At 46.1% G+C, this 20,133-nt stretch overlaps 1 protein-coding gene across 1 annotated transcript in view; it reads right to left on the bottom strand.

The window, feature by feature from the left end:
• Positions 1-13,901, bottom strand: part of LOC147705699 (uncharacterized) — a 101,049-nt gene extending 87,148 nt beyond the window's left edge. The window contains exons 1-2 of the mRNA XM_086928972.1: positions 13,829-13,901; positions 11,501-11,726 (exon numbers count right to left, since the gene is read on the bottom strand). Of these exons, the coding sequence (XP_086785098.1) occupies positions 11,501-11,726; positions 13,829-13,901 (299 nt within the window). The remainder of the gene's footprint in view (positions 1-11,500; positions 11,727-13,828) is intronic.
• Positions 13,902-20,133: the final 6,232 nt, after the last annotated feature.

The raw sequence follows: 20,133 nt of genomic DNA, 5'->3' as shown, positions 1-20,133 counted from the left end.
ATCACCGTTCTTTAGCCCACTCTGCCACCCCAGTTCAGACATGGCTATATGCAAATCAGTCTGACCCTGTGCCTCATGGGAACAGTCCAGCCCGAACTACCAAGCCATGTCTTCCCTGGACCGGAAACAAGCTTCCGAGGACCGGTTTCTGGCATTCCAGCCGTCTTCAGCCCGGCTTGCTTGAATCCAGTGGCAAAGTGAGCAAGGGACTCACGTCTGAGCATACCCTGCCACACTTATGGCGGCCAAAAGCGGTACAAAAGGGGGTGGTGATGGACGGAGCATCTGAATTAATCAAACACTCACACCCAGTCAAAAGATCTAGGTTGAATCCATCACCGTTACTTAGCCCACTCTGCCACCCCAGTTCAGACATGGCTATATGCAAATCAGTCTGACCCTGTGCCTCATGGGAACAGTCCAGCCCGAACTACCAAGCCATGTCTTCAATGGACCGGAAACAAGCTTCCGAGGACCGGTTCCTGGCATTCGAGCCGTCTTCAGCCCGGCTTGCTTGAATCCAGTGGCAAAGTGAGCAAGGGACTCACGTCTGAGCATACCCTGCCACACTTATGGCGGCCAAAAGCGGTACAAAAGGGGGTGGTGATGGACGGAGCATCTGAATTAATCAAACACTCACACCCAGTCAAAAGATCTAGGTTGAATCCATCACCGTTCTTTAGCCCACTCTGCCACCCCAGTTCAGACATGGCTATATGCAAATCAGTCTGACCCTGTGCCTCATGGGAACAGTCCAGCCCGAACTACCAAGCCATGTCGTCCCTGGACCGGAAACAAGTTTCCGAGGACAGGTTTTTGGCATTCTAGCCGTCTTCAGCCCGGCTTGCTTGAATCCAGTGGCAAAGTGAGCAAGGGACTCACGTCTGAGCATACCCTGCCACAATTATGGCGGCCAACAGCGGTACAAAAGGGGGTGGTGATGGACGGAGCATCTGAATTAATCAAACACTCACACCCAGTCAAAAGATCTAGGTTGAATCCATCACCGTTCTTTAGCCCACTCTGCCACCCCAGTTCAAGTGCAAGATGGCATTGAAGACCATCAAAAAATAGGAGCTCCAGATGTTAGGTTCTGCCCAATACAGATCCCCATGTATCTTATCCAGGCCAGCAGCCTTGCCAGTTACTACTTTACTTAAGGCTTTGTAGACTTCTGTCAGGCCTATCTCAGGAATGACTATCGCAGACACCAAGGAAATCAGAATTTCTGGGGTATGCTTTCTGTTCAAGCCAGCGAGGGAGGATTACGTAGGAGAGATGCGGCGAGGAAGCGGTGAGAAGGTACGTTTTTTTAAAAATACCTGCTTCCCCCGCATCCTCCCACCCTCCGCCCCTGCCCCCCTACCTCCGATCCATGCTGGCTGCCACTGAATGTACCCAAATTCAAACAGGACCTTTATTTGACCTGCTGATTTTGACTGATCACACCACAAGTAAAGGGAGTGGTTTACAAACAGGCGACTGACGATTTCGGCTCTACCTCTGTGCTATTTGCAGTATATCTAGGAGGATACTTCATACTTTTATAATTAATTAAAGTGCGTGTAGGAGATTACAATTCTCGTGGGCACCAATTTCAAACCTGTAACTCAAATTAAATGTATTTGATGTAACAGAGACATCTGGTGTCCATTGTTATGAACTACAGCTAAAACAGGAGTTTCTGAATTTATTTACCACAATATGAGATAGATAATAAATATACGCTGCGTTTTTCAGTAACTCGACAGAATTCCGCTTTGGAAACTCTGCGAGCTCCGTCTAAGACTAATTGTGAGGTACAGTTGACAAGCGGTATAACATGGCTATTTTCTACTCACAGCATCTGTTTCAGAGCTTCTCATGGTGTAGTACTTGCACTGAGTCACCACTTTTCTTTTCTGGTCAAGGTTGCCAGTGAAACAAGCATTGGCATAGCCAATAGGTCTTGCCTTTGGGACTTTATAAATGTTTAGCCATGCAGCACATTATCTTGAGTGCTGTGCCGCCAGGGATTGAAGAGCTATGTAATTACTACAGACCGGGTTATGCAGCCTGATTTAGGAATGCATGCTTGCCTCAGGAAACATTTATGGGCACATTCCACAGCTTTGTAATGCACATACAGAAAGACAAGTGCCTTGATGCAAGTCAACAGCACTATAACATTTCAGCACCATGTAAAGGAGGTTCTCATTGTCTAAAGTGCCTATTGTAGCTTGCTAACTAGGAAGGAAGATTTACTATTATGAGGGGGTCTCTGGAAACTTTAAGTGCTCTGGATCCCGACTCTTAAATTCCAACAACCAGTAATTAAAATAGAATCCGCAACATCTTGCTCATGATTTTACCCAAAACAAGGATCTTATAACTAAGTAAAAGATTTTATATGGTCTGTCTTGTGCCCTCATCCCTGGTACAGACAATGCTGCTTGCCAAGGAAGTTTGTTACCATCACAAACAATCAAAGTGAACATCACCTAACAGATACATCAGCCAAAGCAAGCTACTTACCAATATCCTATAAGCACTAGCAAAGCCAATTGATCTGGTATTAGCCTGCCATCCTTTCCGCTTTGTGAATGCTTATTTTGAGGTATTTTTTCTAAAACCTTATTGTTGAGGAGCTGTCCTGATCAATACAAAAAAATAATACTGGCTAAAAAATATTTTCATGCTCTCAAAGAGCACACATTGCCAATAACTAGTCCTTGGTGTTGAAAGGACAGATAGTATTTGTGTAAAGCACTGGCCAGATTTTGAGTCCGGATCCATTGGTTTCTAGAAAAGTTAGGGACTGATCCAGTTTGCCATGTGCTAAGCTGCAGATCGCTGCTTCAGAGTCAGACCTTGAGCCGCGTCATATAAGTCCCATACACACATGTACATCCAGTGAATGTTGCTACCAAAAGCGCAAAGTACAGGTTTTCACAGTTAAGGCCAAAGTCTATAAGAGAATTCCTTTGAAAGTGTGCGCACCTAAATTATATCTATCATTTGCTAAAGAGAGCAGTGACAATACTGAGCACTGGTGGAACAATGTGTGTTGTTCCTTTATGTTTCCACAGTTATGGCCGATAGAAACAGGTCGTCACTTTGTGCTTAGGAAAAACGAACAGAAAATGCCCCGTAGCAGCTATAAAACGAATCAAACTACGTTATCCTATACACATATCTACAGACTCTCTACAAGGTCTGTGAAGCTGCCGGGCTGCAGTCTTTGTATTAGCCAGTGCTATGTTTAATACGATAGTCAGCACGAAGAGACAGAGGACTCTGGACGAGACGGTCTCACTCAAACAGTTGCTTTGAAGTCCCCGCTGCAGCGAGATCAGCAAAATAAATGGGGTTTGAGCAGGGCCTTCATGCTGATGGATTGGATTACAGCAAAACAGAGGCACGCACGCTCTCACACACACACACACACACACAGCTTGACAGGGGTGCAGTAGAGCTAGTAACAGCTCCATGTTAGGAAGCCATCCTATATCCAGTTCGGGCCTCTCTTTTACAAAACACGGATCTCTGGGGTATTCTTCCAATTGTTTCAGATTAAGTAAAGACCAAGTCCGATTCGTGAAATTAGAAGGCGCAGTAAACATAGGATGCCCTCCTGACATGGCGCGAAAGAGCAGCTCTTGGTTTGAACAGCCAAGTAGCAGATCCCAGTGTAAGGGGCTTAGACCGATTTGACGTCATCTCCCAAGAACCTGAAACTCGATTTCTCGGGCTGAGGTCATGGCCTTGGCATTCACCTGTGCATATACGGTGCCACATCTGCAGAACGCCGCAGGGAAGACTCAAGTGTGGGCAGATTAAAGTGCGGCCCCGGCGTTACCTCATGTACAACACTGACCCTGGGCTCAGTTTTCTGGCCGGGTTACCTTCAGCAGCTTTCCACAGAGGGCCTGGGGTCCTATACTAGACTATGTGTCCACTTGGACAATTTTTTGTATGTGTCTGTGTATAAGAGTGAAAGGATGGGTGTGTGTGCAAGATTGGGTATGTGCAAGAGAGGGGTGCATGTATGAGTGGGTTGTGTGAGACTGAGAGCAAGAGGGGCCAGACTGTGTATGAGACTGCGAGTTTAAGAGAGAGGGTTTTTGTTTCTGAGAGAAAGGTGTGAGTGAGCGTATAAGCACGAGAAATTGGTTTTACGTCTGTGTGAGAACCTAAGCCCAGGAGATGGAGAGGTGTGCGTGTATAAGAGAGTATGTGCGAGTGAGAGTGTGTTCATAGTTGTGTATATGCGGTGTGTTTGAGCAGTGCTTGTGAGATACTGCACTGTCAGCTCATTTAATTAACGCACAGTGTGATCCTGTGGAAAGCTTCTTGGACGTCTTGTTTACCGCATGTCCAGGCTCCTTTTGGGCATTGAGATGAGGCACTCGTAGTGTGAGCGCACAATCACACTAGATTGATAGACGCAAAGAACCGTAAGTGGTAATTGTTCAAGCCTTGTGTTTTGACTTAGGGTATGTATGCCCCTGGTTGCTGCGCAATCGCGCGTTTGCTGGTAACAAGTATTTGAGTTTAGAATTTGCCCTCGGCTGTTAAACATTTATTTTTTCGAAGTCAGCCCAAGCGCCCTTTGTTCCATTAATATTTTGGCTTTATGACCTGCCTGAGTGTCCTCTGCCCGGTTTATGGCGCTTTGTAACATCTCCAGAGAGCCCCTTTTATGTTCCCCGCTCGGGTTTCCTTCAGATCGCCGAGGTGCCGCGGACGAAGTCAACTGTAAAACAAGGCTGGCTGTTGCGCGTGTTCACGCGCACATGCACGCAAGCTTTAGGCCAGGGGTAGCACTTTGAAAAACCCCTTACTAAAAGTCAAGCAATAGGCTCGACCTAAAAACGGGTGATTGATAAGAGGAGATGGCTAAGCTATTGCAAATAAAATTATAACTGCTGCTTGTGTAGACTTGCTCTTCAATGAATCCTCCTTTAAGGATTTAAAGTGTACATATTCTTGTCAGAGGGCTTTGCAAAAGCCCTGTATTCATCACCACCTCCCCAAGTCAGGAGTAGGTCATTAGAGCGCTTGCTGCATTCTTTGGCAGTGGTAGCCATTTCTTAGGCTCCCGATGTCAAATTGAAACTTGATTGTTGTTGGCCATGGTTGACCTATTTGTTAAGAGCAAATGAATCACCCCTAAGAGTCTCAAAGCACTGGGGGCCATTGGGGAGATTAAGTGAACTTTTGCCCAGAGTCACATGATGCTGAACTGATCTGCCTCTGTCGCTGGGGATCGAACCGTTAGCCCCGCGAGCCACACCTCTCCCATAGTTACCATGGTACACATCAAAAGGACCATAACATTACAAAAGTGACTGGACGAGCTCGGGATGGTTTAGGCAAAAAAATGCACACATCCTGGGAGTTCAGTGCTTGTTGGCATGTATTAGCTCTACAATTACAACAGTTATCCAAGTAACAGACTGAGCTATTAAGTGAACTATAGCTGGTTTAACAAGCCATTGGCAGGTTCACTCTACTGACTGTGTGTACTTACATGTGCATGGCCTAATCTCTGAGACAAACATATGCTACTAGCAGGATTTGCCACATAAGAGGAGATGGGTTTGATCCCATTGAGGCAATGTGGTCATTGACTGATAATAAAACCTCTAATCACACAGCCATGGGTGTGGTGGAAAAGATAAAGTATATTTTGAGGCATGCAAACGGATAGTTGTTAGCAATGAGGGTCCATCCCAAGGTGAATGATCATGAGATTATATTTTTTACCTATTTTTGACCTTTGGGTAGCCCACTTCATGGAGGTCACAATTAGGTAGATGATGGCAGACAGTGCCTGAACCCAATAGCAAGCAGACTGCATAAAGGGAAAAGCACAATGGTCACGAGAGAGGTCTAGAAGCAGCTCGGAAAAGGAAAGGAAAAGGGCGTCCTGGCCTTGAATAAATAGAGCAGCGGAGGACTGATCATTTTCCGTTCCATATTGCTTGGCCTAGAGGGATGATGGAGGAAATAATGGAAGGGAAGAAGGCCCAGGTATACAGAGATTATTCTGGCAGATAATGCTGAGTTGAGAAGGAGAGCTAGGACTCAGGTCTACTTGTTTTAGAATTGAGCTCTGTTCATTACCACGTCTTAGCCTCTTTCTTCTCATATTGACTGTAAGATCACTACCCCATTTGTTGCCTTTGTTACTGGTGGGCTCTGACTAGTCCTCCATTAGAGGATGCCTGACAGGACATTTGGGATCAAGGCATCATGGCTGCAATAGCCGGAAACAAGGCTCAATATCTAGGACGTCTGTTTTCCGTCATGTTTTATATCTCTGGTGAAGAATAAGGTAAAGACACCCAGCTGAGGGCAATGGCTATCATCACACTTAGCCTTTCTTTAACATTGTTTTTCACAAATATTGTCTCCAGTTTGATAGTCCCCTGGTTGGGGGGGTGCTGGAGAGCAACCACAGATGGTGAGCTTGTCATCTAGATAGGCAGTGGTGCAGTGTTACAGATTTGTAAATGATGCTGCTGGATTTGAAGATGGTGCAGGCTAGCAGGTGGTGCCAGTTATTTTCCAGGAGTATGGAGGAAACTGACAATGTGTCTTGATTCCCTGGATGAGACATGCTGTGGTAGGGCCTCCTTGTGGGGGGGGGGGTCAGTGTGGAGTTTGGGGGGCCATGGAGTGGACGTTTCCACCATAAAAATACAAGAGCAAGAGTTCTTTAGCAGCCATTCTAACATTGTATTCTGGGAGGAACATTTTCACTTTTTTCAGTAGAGAGTGCTGGCACAAGGCAATCTTTGTTTGGTTGGCAATGTGCTCCTTGGTGGTGAGGTTGGTGTCTGAGGTGAATCCGAGTGACTTGTCACTGGGTAAAAATTGGGGCTCAAAGCCATGAAGGTTCTTGCCCTTGAGGAAGGTTTGTACTATTGCTTGCTTCTTCTTGGCAAATAACATGAATTCTGTCTTGGTTGGGTTGAGCTTCAGGTAGGTGGTGGACATCCAGGTCTGTATGGGGTACAGGCAATGTTTGAGGTGATGGAGGTCTGGAGCAGATGAGAATTAAATGTGTGCATCAGCATATTGGTGAGTTTTAATGGTGGTATCATTGAGTAGAGCCTCAAGGGGCTCCATGTAGAGGTTGAAGATGACATGGAACAGTACTTCGCAGGTGATAGGTATCTTCTGGAACTTGGGGGGTGCCCATGTGAACAAACCGGTGTCAGTTGCAAAGGTAGGAGGAGAACCATTGAATGACATTGTTAGCGCATCCAATTGGAAATTTCAGAGAGAGGAGAGAGGACCTAATTAATTGAGAGTGGAATATGAGTGTCCAATGCTGAGATTGGTCTAACACGCTAGACCCTAGAAAGTCCTCAATCCATCATGAGAGGGGCTGGAGTCCAAAATACAGTGGTCTAAACAGGCAGTGCATGATATCAGTTAGGCAAGCTCTCTGTTTGCAAGAGGGAATAGGTTGGAGACCACATAGTCCATGGCACTGTTTCAGCCCCCCTCAAGCAGCCCGAGTGATAATGACACCAAGAGCGAGTGCTTGTCCATGGAAGTGATGAATTGGTGGATGGAGCACAATCAACTATCTGTGATGATTTTCTGATCGAGAAGATACAGTATGTATATGACATCCTTGCGTTAGAGGTGTCACACTGTCAATACTATAAATTGATAGTACTGCATTACAGCAATGCCTGTCTGAAACTGGCCGGGAGTCACAACTGTCACATTCTGTATACTATAGCAGCCTACTAAAAACTGTGTGTAAAACAACTGTTGGAATCACTGTTTCACACTATAGATCCTTCTCAATGCTAATAAGTGCGCACTTGGCTGATCTTGAGGCACTGGTGCTATACTCTCTTGATCTCATACAAAAGCCTTCTCAAGACTAACAGGCGCATTTAAAAAATATGGATTCACACAAATTCCCACTGTTGGTTCTTATATTAGAGGGTTCAACACAATATATATGGTAGCGGCCTAGTGCCAGGTGGTTCACACTATTGGACTGTACAGTGACTTCTCAGAGCCACATGGTCTACATACGGGTAATTGTGGGTCATGTGCCTGGTATGTGGGAAGCAGGTCACAACGGCCAGTGAAGTAGTGTGGCTCACTGGTTAGAGGCGGCAGACCCGAGAGCAGAGGACGGCCCGGGACCAGGCTTCGATTCCCGGCGCGGCAGGTTTCTGGACCAGGGTCAGCGGACTCGATAATTCTCTCGCCTCGGTGCCCACTCTGATCAGCAATCACACTCGGCAACTCTGGGCATTAGCTTGCCTCATCTTCACTAACGGCCCCACCAGACCGCCGGGGATGCCTGGTCTCACCCTGGAGATACCCATTAAGGCACCATCTCTCAGGGAAACCAGGAAGGGTTTCGCAGCGGTCGAAGCGCCTTGGGACCCTACGGGTAAGTAGTGCGCTATATAAATGCCTATACATTTACATTGGGCTAACAGGGCGTCTGCAGCATCCCCTCCCAGCCCCCTCGAGTGTCTTAGCCCGGGCTTCTGCAGCTTCAAGTACACACACACAATTCTTCAGCTGATGTGTGCTAGGTTAAGCTAGAGATGGGGCTTCAATTACAGCCTCGTACAAATAATTTTGCAGTTCATTCGGAGGTTGAAGTGCATAAAAACATAAGGGAACCATTTTAAAGTAAATGGGAAATGCAGTCTTAAGGTGTGAAAGCTCAGATAAATAATGCGATCACTTCAGATGTCTGTGTTTGTGACCAGTCACAGAACTGAATTCTGGTCGGTGCACTGCAGAATAGTGATGTGTGTATTTATAGTGCTACGAGGTCTTATCCAGTGACTGAAAGCACTTTGACTGCACAAGTCAATATTTAAAAAATATATAGTATGCACAGTAAGAAAGGTTGTCACAAAATGTAGAAAGAGGTTTAGGCCCAGATATACTAGCACTTTGAACTTGATTTGTGTCAAAACAATTACTCGAATCCAGCGCAAAGTATTGTGGAATTTACTTTCAAACACAAAATTTGATTTGTGTGGGAAAGTTGGCTAAAGTAATGCAAAGTAGCATTTTGCACTAGAGGGCGTACAATGGGTTTTACACAGGTGTTTCCGTGCAACACCCCATGGGTTGTGTTGCAAATCTCTAGTAACATTGGTAGACAGAGATTTGTGTCGAAAACTTAAACTTCCTCGAGACAGGCATAACAGTATGGCAACTTTAAAAAGTCCTCAAAAAGCAGAGAGTTATCCCAGTGAGGCCAGAAGGGACCGGGTAGTTACAACTTAGGACAACAAATTTTCCCTTGTGTGCCGTGTATTAATAATTATCGTACTGCTTATCGTAAGTATTAATACATGGCACACAAGGGAAGTGTTGTTGTCCTAAACTTTAAAAAGTCACCACAAATCTCCAACTTTGCCTGTGTGCACCGTACAGCAAATGACCAAAGTGGGAAAAGTATCAAAGTATACTTTTTGTGCGGCAGGGGTCCTTTTTCAATCCAAAACCTGTGCTTACCGTCACACACACTGACAGCCTGGCATTATGGTGCTAGGATGTCTGCGTTGCGCAAGGCAGCCTAAAGTGTGCCAGTGCAGGGTGAGAGAAAAACAGTGCCATATTTTATTAGACATGGCGTAGTTCTGCTCTCTCCCATAACGTAGCACAGCAACTTTGGTCCCTGCACTGCGTTGCATAAAAAGTTAGTAAATCTGTCCTTTAGTTTTTAACATAAAACATGTTAAAAATTCATATATTTAATAATGAACAATCAGTATATACCTTGTGTGAACCTTTTCTTTATAGGTTTTAATTAGAAGGGCATCTTCAGACACTGCAGGCTTATTGACAGGCACTATTTTTAAATGACCCACTCGGCAATCTTCTTTGTAGTAGGACAATAAACTCTCAAATTGGTAGTTTGTATTGTCACTACAAAACACAGGAGGCCTAATGCACAGGGTGCTTCCCCCAACATGCGGGCCCGTTCTGCGTATTCGTTGTCTCTATCCACCATGCCTCAGGCTAGGGGAAATGAGTGAGGGTAGCCTCGCCCTCAGAAGGGTGGCATTACCATCATTGTGACTTGGCAGCTCCTTGGCAGATGGGCCACCTGGTCAGAGGTTTACACCAGCAGCTCCACCAGTGTATATATGGCCGACCGCCAACCCTAAATAGAGCAGCGGAACAGCGAGTTTGATGAAGCCTGAGAACTGCAGAATTATGGTGGCACTCAAGCTCTGCCCAACTCTATACCAGGCCCTTAGTTTGCCATCTGTCTTTGCACCTGGTCCCTTGAACCTGTCAGCCTGGGTCATATAGTGATGAACCTCACACCAAGGATGGTCTGATCAACAGCAAAGTCTTGTACTTTAGTGCGTATGACAGGGTGGAAGTAGTTTAGGCAGACCTGCCTGAAGTCAGGGGAAGAGAAACAGGGCTACAACCCCTCCACCTTAGTAAGTAAAATATAAAGTTAGGCATTTAGCAAAATGAAACCTGTATCTACATACACCATACTTTGAATAGCTACACGTGTCAACTACTCAGGTATTACAAATTGCCTCTTCCTGCTATTAGACCTATTTTATTTCAAATTCCTTTTCTCGGGCCTCCAACCCATCGATGACTCTATTCCAGGCAATCTCCAATCTCACCATTCTGTGCAGTGCAAAAATCACTTCTCCACCTCCCAAATTCTTTGTGAGAATTTGGCCTATTTCTGCTGTGAGATCAAGAGATTAACTGTTGCATTGTATAATGCACATCACCCCTGCAAGGTTTAATAACAACTTTGATAACTTAGTGACTTTGACACTTTGTGCTGGGCTTCGGCACAGAAATGAAAGCCTGTTTTATAATATGTGCTATTAGGAGGCATGATTCCTGTTTCTGTTCTAGTAGCATTTTTGAAGGACATTGCTCATCAGTCACATATTCTATGTGTTCAGGAATTTGGAAGAAACCTTGATATCACTGCATGCCATTGGTTGCAAAGTTATTTCAAGATAACTTAACTTTTTTCCGAGTTCTTTAGGCCTGGTGACTTCCTGAATGAAAGTAGCTCAGTCATCACATATGAGAACTGATCAAAGTGGGATGCTATTTGGTCTTGATTTTGGATAGCGTACATTCTTGGCAGATTATTTAACAGGCATAAATATTGCCACCCGAGTGGCACCCACTTTTTCAGTTGAAAGGAGGAATAGAAGCATTAGGAATCAAAGCCGTAACATGAAGGTCACACATGCTAAAATCAGATGCTCCCACCCACTAAACTCAACAATCCTAGACCTGCACATGTGTGACCTCACACAAGCATATGTTGCACTTGCAACGTCCTGCTGAGCAGGCTGAAGACCTACCTTCGCTCAACAGTCAGGCAGCCCTGCCTTTCTAAAGATGGAATTAAAAATATTTCATGGGTTCATTGTTATTTCACAGAAGGAATTTGGGCCGAGGGCCACTTTCACCCATGAGCCCCGGTACCACTGCACCTGGGTACAGTGCCACTCACCTGCCACCTTTAGTTAGAATCATCTCAGTGCCCACGGCGAGGAACTTCTCCCACTGGGCCTTGTTCTCCAGCGTCGCGGTGACCCGAGTCTGGGACTTGGAGACGGGCCGCAGGGGGCGCAGAGCCGTCGAGGCGGGAGGCGGGTAGAAGCTCTGGGCCGGTGTAGGGTAGGGCACGGGGCAGCCAAGACACTCCTGAGCCGAGAACTGCCTGCGCTGGGAAGGACCTGGAAGAGAGGGTAGAGTGTGAGCGTCACTGGTAGGGAACGAGGGAGAGAGGGCGCGAGAACAAGAGATGAAAGAGAGAGGGGCGAGAACTTCAAAGGGAGATAAGATTAGACATGTAGAGGAGTGAAGCAGAGGAGGGGAGAAACAGAGAGGGGTCGCCTGAGATTAGGGGGCACAAACAATGAGAAAGGGAAGCTATCGAAGACATGAACGAATGGGGAGAGAAATAGGAACTGCAAGCAGCGAGAGAAAGACAAACAAAGGACATGGCGAGGAGAAAGCAGGGTGAGAAACATAGTTAGGGCCCGGCACCGAGAAAGAGACAGCAGAAAGTCAGAGTGGAAGGAGAGAAAGGGCGGGGCGGGGCCGGGCAGACAGTCGGAGTGAGATATATAGTTAGAGCCCGGCAGCGAGAAAGAAAGAGATAGAAGGCGAGGGGGAGAGACAGATAGAAAGGAAGAGGGAAGCAGGGAAAGGGCGGCCAGTCATACCGAAGAGCGCACCCCACACCCAACTTACCTGCCCTCTGAGAGATCTCAAGGCTCACCTGTACCTCCAGAAAACCGGAAACCACTCACAGACTGTTGGTTACCCAGCAGGGCCTTAACCAATCAGAACACATAATATAACAATGTATACCATGAAACGTATCTTAAAAAGGAGTGACGTTACATGACACGTACATTCTAACATCACATAAACTATTCAAACAACGAAAGGAAAGGGTCTGTTTACTAATATGGGTGTCTCTTTTCGGCCACATTTGGCATGTATGTGTTTTTTTTTAATGTAATTATAGTCTACATATATTGCTTTTTATATCAGTAAAATGATTGAAAGGAAACAAAATGAAATTATCTAAGCCAAAACACATTCCAAAGCAGCACAATTAAAAGCCGATATAATACTACATGCCATGAAATACAAAAAACAGAAACCTACCACATAAGAACACATATGCCCTAACATATAATCCAGCATCACACATATAATCCATGACATAACATACAAACTTTAAAAAAAACATATTTGTTATTGGTTTTTACACTTACAACATATGACAAATAACATATAATCATCATCGGATTGTCCATACAGGGGTGACAGCCCATGTGGCTCAGCTGCTCTTGGTACTGTTTACTCTTAGAGCACATGCGCTTCAACGTCCCTGCATTACTTCAATCCCACATATAACATATATACAGCGTTTCCTGATATTGGTTTTGGCTTTATGACGCTCTGATTTGATGTTGCTGTCTCCAGGTTCTATGGCGCGGAATGTATCGACCTCGTAAGGATGAAAGGCTGGGTTGTGACTGCGTGGGTTTACATTTCTAACCTTTGGTTTACATCCCGACCTCTCTAACAAACCCGTTAATAATCCCCTGACCAATTCTATCGAGAACCTGTGACCTACAGGTGACGCCCGCCCATCATGTCTGCAGTAAGCACAGCAGGTCACGGGGACTGGACGTGTGCGCTGACAGTTCTATCGCGAAAGGAACCTATGACGTGAGCTCAGACACAAATCATCGCCCTATGCAAATGGTCTCACTAAACTATTGTATTACAACTTGAGACCAGTAAGTCACGAATACCCGTATCAAGGCCGTTGGCACATTAACACGCTGAGCTACCTCCTGAACCTACATTTTACGTTCACAGTGGCTTTCTGGCTAACGTATTAGTGCTATATCTGTAACATTGTTGATTCTCATGTAAAGCGCTCTGATACCTTCGGGTCTAGCCAGCGCAATATAAAACTTTTTAAATAAACATGATATATCATATGTGGAACGTAATATAACATGCTTAGACACGTCAGAAACAAGAAGAGACTTACAGACGGATATAACATAAACAGGAAGAAAACAGACAAGCAGACACACAAAAGTGTAAACTCAACCATACCTCAGACGGACAGACTTACAGACCAGAGAGAAATAATGTCAAAAGATAGACAGAAGCAAACAGGCACACATTTTGTTAAAAAGATTTCGCCTTCCCATTTGCATACAAAAATGCAAGCGTCTAGACGGAGGGGTTGCGTTAGCCATCAAACCGCCACAAATACCCCCCCCCCCCCCCCCCCCGCTCTTACCTGTCTGCGGTGCACACACCATATGACTATAGTGTGGGGGCCCGGGGTACCCCAAAAACGGACTGACGTACATAATGCCGAGCAGCGGTGTCAGCAGTCACGAGGGGCAGGGGAAGCGGGGTGCTTTATAGAAGAGGGTCACGCGAAGGGGCGGGAGGGTACCGAGAGCCCACGACGCCCGCCTCGCCTCGCCTCGCCCCCACGAACCTAGAGGCACCAAGTGTCCGACAGCTGCCACAGCAAAGCCGGGCCCGCATGAAAAGCAGTGAGAAATCCCGCAGATCTGAGGGGGCCCATGGCACCCTGGCCCGCGGCGGAGGGGGACCTCTGCAGAGGTGTTAATTGGGTAATGATGGGGCCTAAATCAAACATAAACAGCACTATGCGGCGAGGGGAGAGGGCGCCGCCATAAACTACACACCCCTCAGGGGCTGACAAGTGGAATGTGACACCTGAGCAACCGGACGACTAGGGGTTCACTCAAAAACAGGCACTGCTGGCTCTGTGCCTTGAGCCCTGGCTTTGAAAGGACACAGCGCTCTCTGAAAGTGGCAACTCTACTCTCCCAGGCGAACTTTGGGCCCATTTTATTACGTGTTTGTGATTCACAAAGCATCACAGGAGTACTTCTGGAAAACGGCGACAGTTTCACGGTTTCTCCAATCTGCAAAACTCGTACAAGTGGATTTCCCTTAAAAAAATCTGCAGACACGAATGTGGGTCTGCCTGCACATGCAACCCCGTTTTAATCCAGTGCTGAATCTTTCACCCAGACTCCATTTAAAAGTGTACGTGTTGGGGGTTTCTACTTTTTGTCAAATGCACTTTCCCCTGCCTTTCACACTCAGGAGTGCATCCATGTGCCTTTCCATGCACGCAAACTACATGCTAAGCATTTGTTGTACACACTGGCAAGAAAAGATTACACATACTCATTGACTAAATCCAAGACCTATGGTTTGTAAAAGTTTCCATTTTAGTATATTTATTTTAAAGAACCAAATATATTTTCTTGCAGTAAAATATATTTTGCAATATCACTGTTTTTCAATGTAAAAAGTGGACACAGTTAATTTTTCTTTCAATACAATGGGGATATTCTCAAGAACGTGCGATAATCAAAATCAGTTAACGCAATCTTTCATATTGCCGTCTATTGCGGAAAAATAACAGTGTCAACGTCTATTCTCAACACAGCGGTAACATACAATAGTTTTCCGACACCGCGTCAAATGTCCGCAATAAAAGACCCTGGATGGCGATAAAAATCAAAATCCCCACGTGAAAAAACTTGCAAAAGACACAACTGCATTAAAAAATCCAGCGAGAAGCAGCGCCAGCCTGCAAGTCCCACAAGTCTGGCGGCCAAAATCACTATAAAAGCGGCAACCAAAAGCACAAACAAGACACAAACAACCGCAAAGGTAGCCGGAGCAAGTACAGAGGACAACCAGAACCCCACAAGCCCCACGGAGGACCAGCCTGGGACCATCATTGGGAAGACGGTGGCAGGAGTTGGGGGACCGGACACTGCACAACATGATCTGAGCCAACAGAAATAGGGTGAGTAACAACCAGGGACTGGAGGGACGGGGGGAGATGGGCACAATGGCACACATGCAGAAGTAAGTATAGCACATCTGCGGACAAACCATGCCAAAGAGTCTATTACTGCTTTTAGCGCTGGGACGCCCCTTTGCTGGGGCAGCTGCATGCTTTATAAGTCAGCCTGACATAACATAACATAACATAACATAACATAACATAACATAACATAACATAGACCAAGAGCCCAATTTACGCAAGTCTGCAACATCTCAGCACTGTATAAGCACTGAAGCGAAAGGCACACTGCCTGAAAGGGATAAGGGCCAGCCAAGTCAAAGCGGAAGGGGCAACTCACCCACAATGCAGCACACACACATAAGATGCAGAGCACCCCAACATTGACAACAATACGGTACAAACTGCAACACTTTCACACAGAACAGAGGACACAACTGCTGCCGCTTGTGTGTAGAAAATGGCCATTCGCATTTGGCATAGCAGGAAACTGTGAGATGACAATGTACAAGTACAACTTCACATCCCTGATGGTGTAGAAATGCCAAGTGTCCTGCTTCAAATAGGCATCTCCTCATAAACATTCACAATGTACATTGACATGCAGTCTGACAGTAAACTTGTACAATGCGTGAACATACATGTGAACACGATGTCAATCTGCATTTCCCCTTCACGTTGCAGAGGGAGAATCAACACCTCCTGCAGAGCAGACCCAACAACTCAGAACAGACAATGAAGAGGACCTCCCTAACATCTACACCGACGCACTCCAACGGCCCAGCTGTATCCATGAGACCACACCCCCTGCACAGACCATACAGCAGGAAGCACCCCCTACCACAGCTGTCTCCCAGGACCCCCATGACCAACACATGGCCTTCCAACACTGTGTGTTAGGGTGCCACAAGGAGATGTCTGACCAGCTGCTGGTGGGGTTCGACTTCATGGCAGCCAAACTAAATGCCATACGTGGGATTCTAAGACCCATCAGGGATCACTCACAGTCCCTAAGGACACCCACTGTCCCCTCCTTGCTCTACAACAAGCCATGGCTGACATCGCTGGAGTCATGACTCTGAGCCAAGAATAACTGTCTAGTCAGAGTGGCCTCAGCGATGTCATCTGTGAGTTGGGACACATAAGGAGAATGATGAAGAGCTTGGAGCGGATGCAGGCGCAAAGAATGTTTGCCACGGTTGCACACCAGCGAGATGTAGCTGGGATCTTCCATGCCCTTGCAGATCCTCATCATGGCATTGCTGCCACAAGGCCTGGCGCGGATGGATGCTGATGCTACTACTACACCCACATCTCCTCCCTCTGAAGTGCAGGTGCCACACAGTGCAGCAGATTTTCCACCTCCGTACTTTGATGTGTCACTGCCACACAGTCATGCAGACAAAACACAACCAACCGCATATGAGGCACCTGGCACATCAGAGGACGAAGATGATGACAAATCTGGCTTTGTGGCTAGACTGAAGTGGTAGCATTCATCTCCTCCATATGGCCAGGTTCAACTTGGTTCTGCCCTTGCATCATGCCCTGGAATAACACCTTCCACTGTCCCCCTATACACTGAGCGATAGTCACCTTGGACCTCGACATGGACTGCCATATCTGGTATGGTTACCAATGACACAGCAATCACACTGCTGACTGTAGTCTTCCACTCCCTATGAACTCGTCAATCCCGAAAGGACTCTGGCTGGCCCTCCAAAGGCCAACAATGTAAAGTGGGGTTTGCATGGCCCTGTACTGGTCCAACTTCAACACTCCACTGAATGTGAATAAAACATGGCAATACAAAAGGCGATGATGGACGGAGCGTTTGAGCAAATCTAACACTCACCCCCAGTCAACTGATCTGGGTTTAATCCATCACCATTCTTTAGCTCACTCAGCCACCCCAATTCAGACATGGCCATATGCAAATCAGTCTGACCCTGTGCCTCATGGGAACAGTCCAGCCAGAACTGTCAAGCCATGTCTTCCCTGGACTGGAAACAAGCATCATGGGACCGGTTTCGGGATCATAATCCTCATCAGCCAGGCTATCTTGAATCCAGTGGCCAAGTGAGCAAGGGACTCACGTCTGAGCATACCCTGCCAACTTCGGGCGAACAAGGCAATACAAAAGGGGATGATGGATGGAGCGTTTGAGCAAATCAAACACTCATCCCCAGTCAACTGATCTGGGTGTAATCCATCACCATTCTTTAGCTCACTCAGCCACCCCAGTTCAGACATGGCCATATGCAAATCAGTCTGACCCTGTGCCTCATGGGAACAGTCCAGCCCCAACTGCCAAGCCATGTCTTCCCTGGACCGGAAACAAGCATCCTGGGACCGGTTTCGGATTCATAATCCTCATCAGCCAGGCTATCTTGAATCCAGTGGCCAAGTGAGCAAGGGACTCACGTCTGAGCATACCCTGCCAACTTTTGTATTGCTTTGTTCGCCCTAAGTCTTCTGGATCTTCAGCTTGGACACTTTCAAAAATGGGTTGAATAGTGAGATCCCGTGGGAGAATGCTATCCTCTGAATTCCTCAGCTAGTGGCAAATGTCCTTGGTATAATCCTGTACCTCTCAATATAATCCTGAACCTCTCAATCTAGTTGAGTTGGTTTCTTTAGCTATAGGTAACTTCTGAACCTTATGTAGTCAGTTAAGAGATGTATTAGCTATAGGTAACATCCAAATCATGTATAGGAAGTCTGGGATAAAAACAAAAATGTATTTCCTACTTGATACGACCCTCCCTCTGGGGTCTGGGTAACTATGTATCTTTATCGAGACATCATATCTCGATTATCTGTGTAATTGAAAACCGCTATTTGGTTGTAAGTCACCTGTATAACCCTCTCTCTGGGGTCCGGGTAACTATGTCTTTTTAGCAAGACATCATATCTCGATCATCTGTGTTTTTGGAAACCGTTATTTGGTTGTAAGTCTCCTGTATAACCTCGAACTGTTCTATCCACCTGAGACTGTTTCTTTACTTTTAGGTAACATCTGCATTATGTATAAAAAACATTCCCGCCCTCCACGGTTCCATCTAGGTTAGATGGATCCCCTTGTTATAAGTATCACTTGAATCAGTATGGGAAGGTATTGCTATTCCTCCGTATATTTTTCTATTTATTTGACCTAGCTGATGTGGCTCTATTAGCTATAGGCTACTTTTGTAATATACAGACATAGTTAAGACATTTGACTCCGGCTTGTATTGTTCTATCTGGTATCGAATAGCTATATTATTGCATCAAGACCATGCTCCTTGTATTTTTATAGATTGGGTCTTTGGTAATTGTTAAATTTAATCCATTCCTTTTTTCCTTCTCGTATTTGTCCCAAATTTGATTACGGCAGCCTTCCCCTCTATTTAATATTAGTCCTTTTCTTTTTTTCATCCCCCCGCCTTTTTCACAATTTCAAGCATTCTTTCGTTCTCTGTTATTATATTTTTCATTTTGGACCTTCATAGTTGTAGTTTTCCTTCGTAGTCCTAGAGGGCATTACTAGTTCGTCCCTTCTTTATATCCACCGCTACAGGGGTTTCTTGTCCGTCATTGACTTTATCACCAGTTCAGAGACGTGTAACTCTATAGACGTTTACATTCATCCATCTATAGAAACAATATTTTAACTGCTGGTCTACTCCTGTAAACTTGATCATTTTTAGGCACCCTTTGGTTTTCCGTTATATAAAACCTTTCATTTTGGACTTTCATTTTTGGAGTTTTCCTTTGTAATCTTAGAGGGCATTACTAGTTTGTCCCTTCTTTATATCTATCGTTACAGGGGATTCTTGTCCGTCATTGACTATACTATCAGTTTAGAGACATGTAACCCTTAGTCCCGTTTCTAGTTTGGCGAGAACATCGGGTGTTTATAATTATCCATCAATAGAGACAGTATTTAAACTGCCGGTTTACTGCCATTACCTTGATTATTTTTTCGCCCCTTGGTTTGTGGCGGGGATGCACGTCGTCAAGTCAGGGTTGTGAGAGCATCATCCTGCTTTCATTCCTTATTCTAAAGGTAAGCGCCGATCGAAATGTTCTCTGACTTCAAGGCTCTTAGATTACGGCCATTAATACGATATTTACCGGTCCATTAATAGTTTAGTCTATTTAACTTTCCGTCATCTAAGTATACCTACAATACTTATATCGTTTCCCTATGCTTCCTCCTTTCAGTTCCCCTGCTTGGAGGAGACTCCTTTTTAGGTTTCGACTGGGGAACGGAGCTTTTAGCTCCGCCCCCAGAGAAATCTGTAGTTTCCAGTATGGGTGCCTTGAATACGCCCCTCTGTTTCATTGGCTAGCTCCATAAATGGAGGCTAGCCATTGGAACAGAGAGGCGTCCGTCATAGCCGGACCAGATTCGGGGGCGTTCCCGAGAATTTTTGGCTTTTGGCTACGTCATGCTACGTCAGCCAAAAGCCGGGAACGCCCCCGAATCTGGTCCGGCCGGGCCGTGCTTGCTGCTGTCCTGCCTTCCTCCGTGTCCCTCCTCCCGCCGTCCCCCCTCCCGTATATATGGCAAACGTGGGGCCTGTACCTGTCGCTGGAATAACAGGCCCCCTTAGCGGTAGCGTGACACAGGTCCCTTGGGCTCTTGGAGGTATGCGTGACACACGGTCTCTGCCCCGTCCCCCGCCCTGGTGTGCGTTTTGTCTGCCTCTTCAGTGCCGAGCAGGTCTCATTTGGCTCTCTGGGTGTGTTCGTTGCGC

Source organism: Lissotriton vulgaris, chromosome 7 (assembly GCF_964263255.1).
Source record: "Lissotriton vulgaris chromosome 7, aLisVul1.2, whole genome shotgun sequence".
Classification (NCBI taxonomy): Eukaryota; Metazoa; Chordata; class Amphibia; order Caudata; family Salamandridae; genus Lissotriton; species Lissotriton vulgaris.
This window is presented reverse-complemented; position numbering and strand designations above follow the sequence as displayed.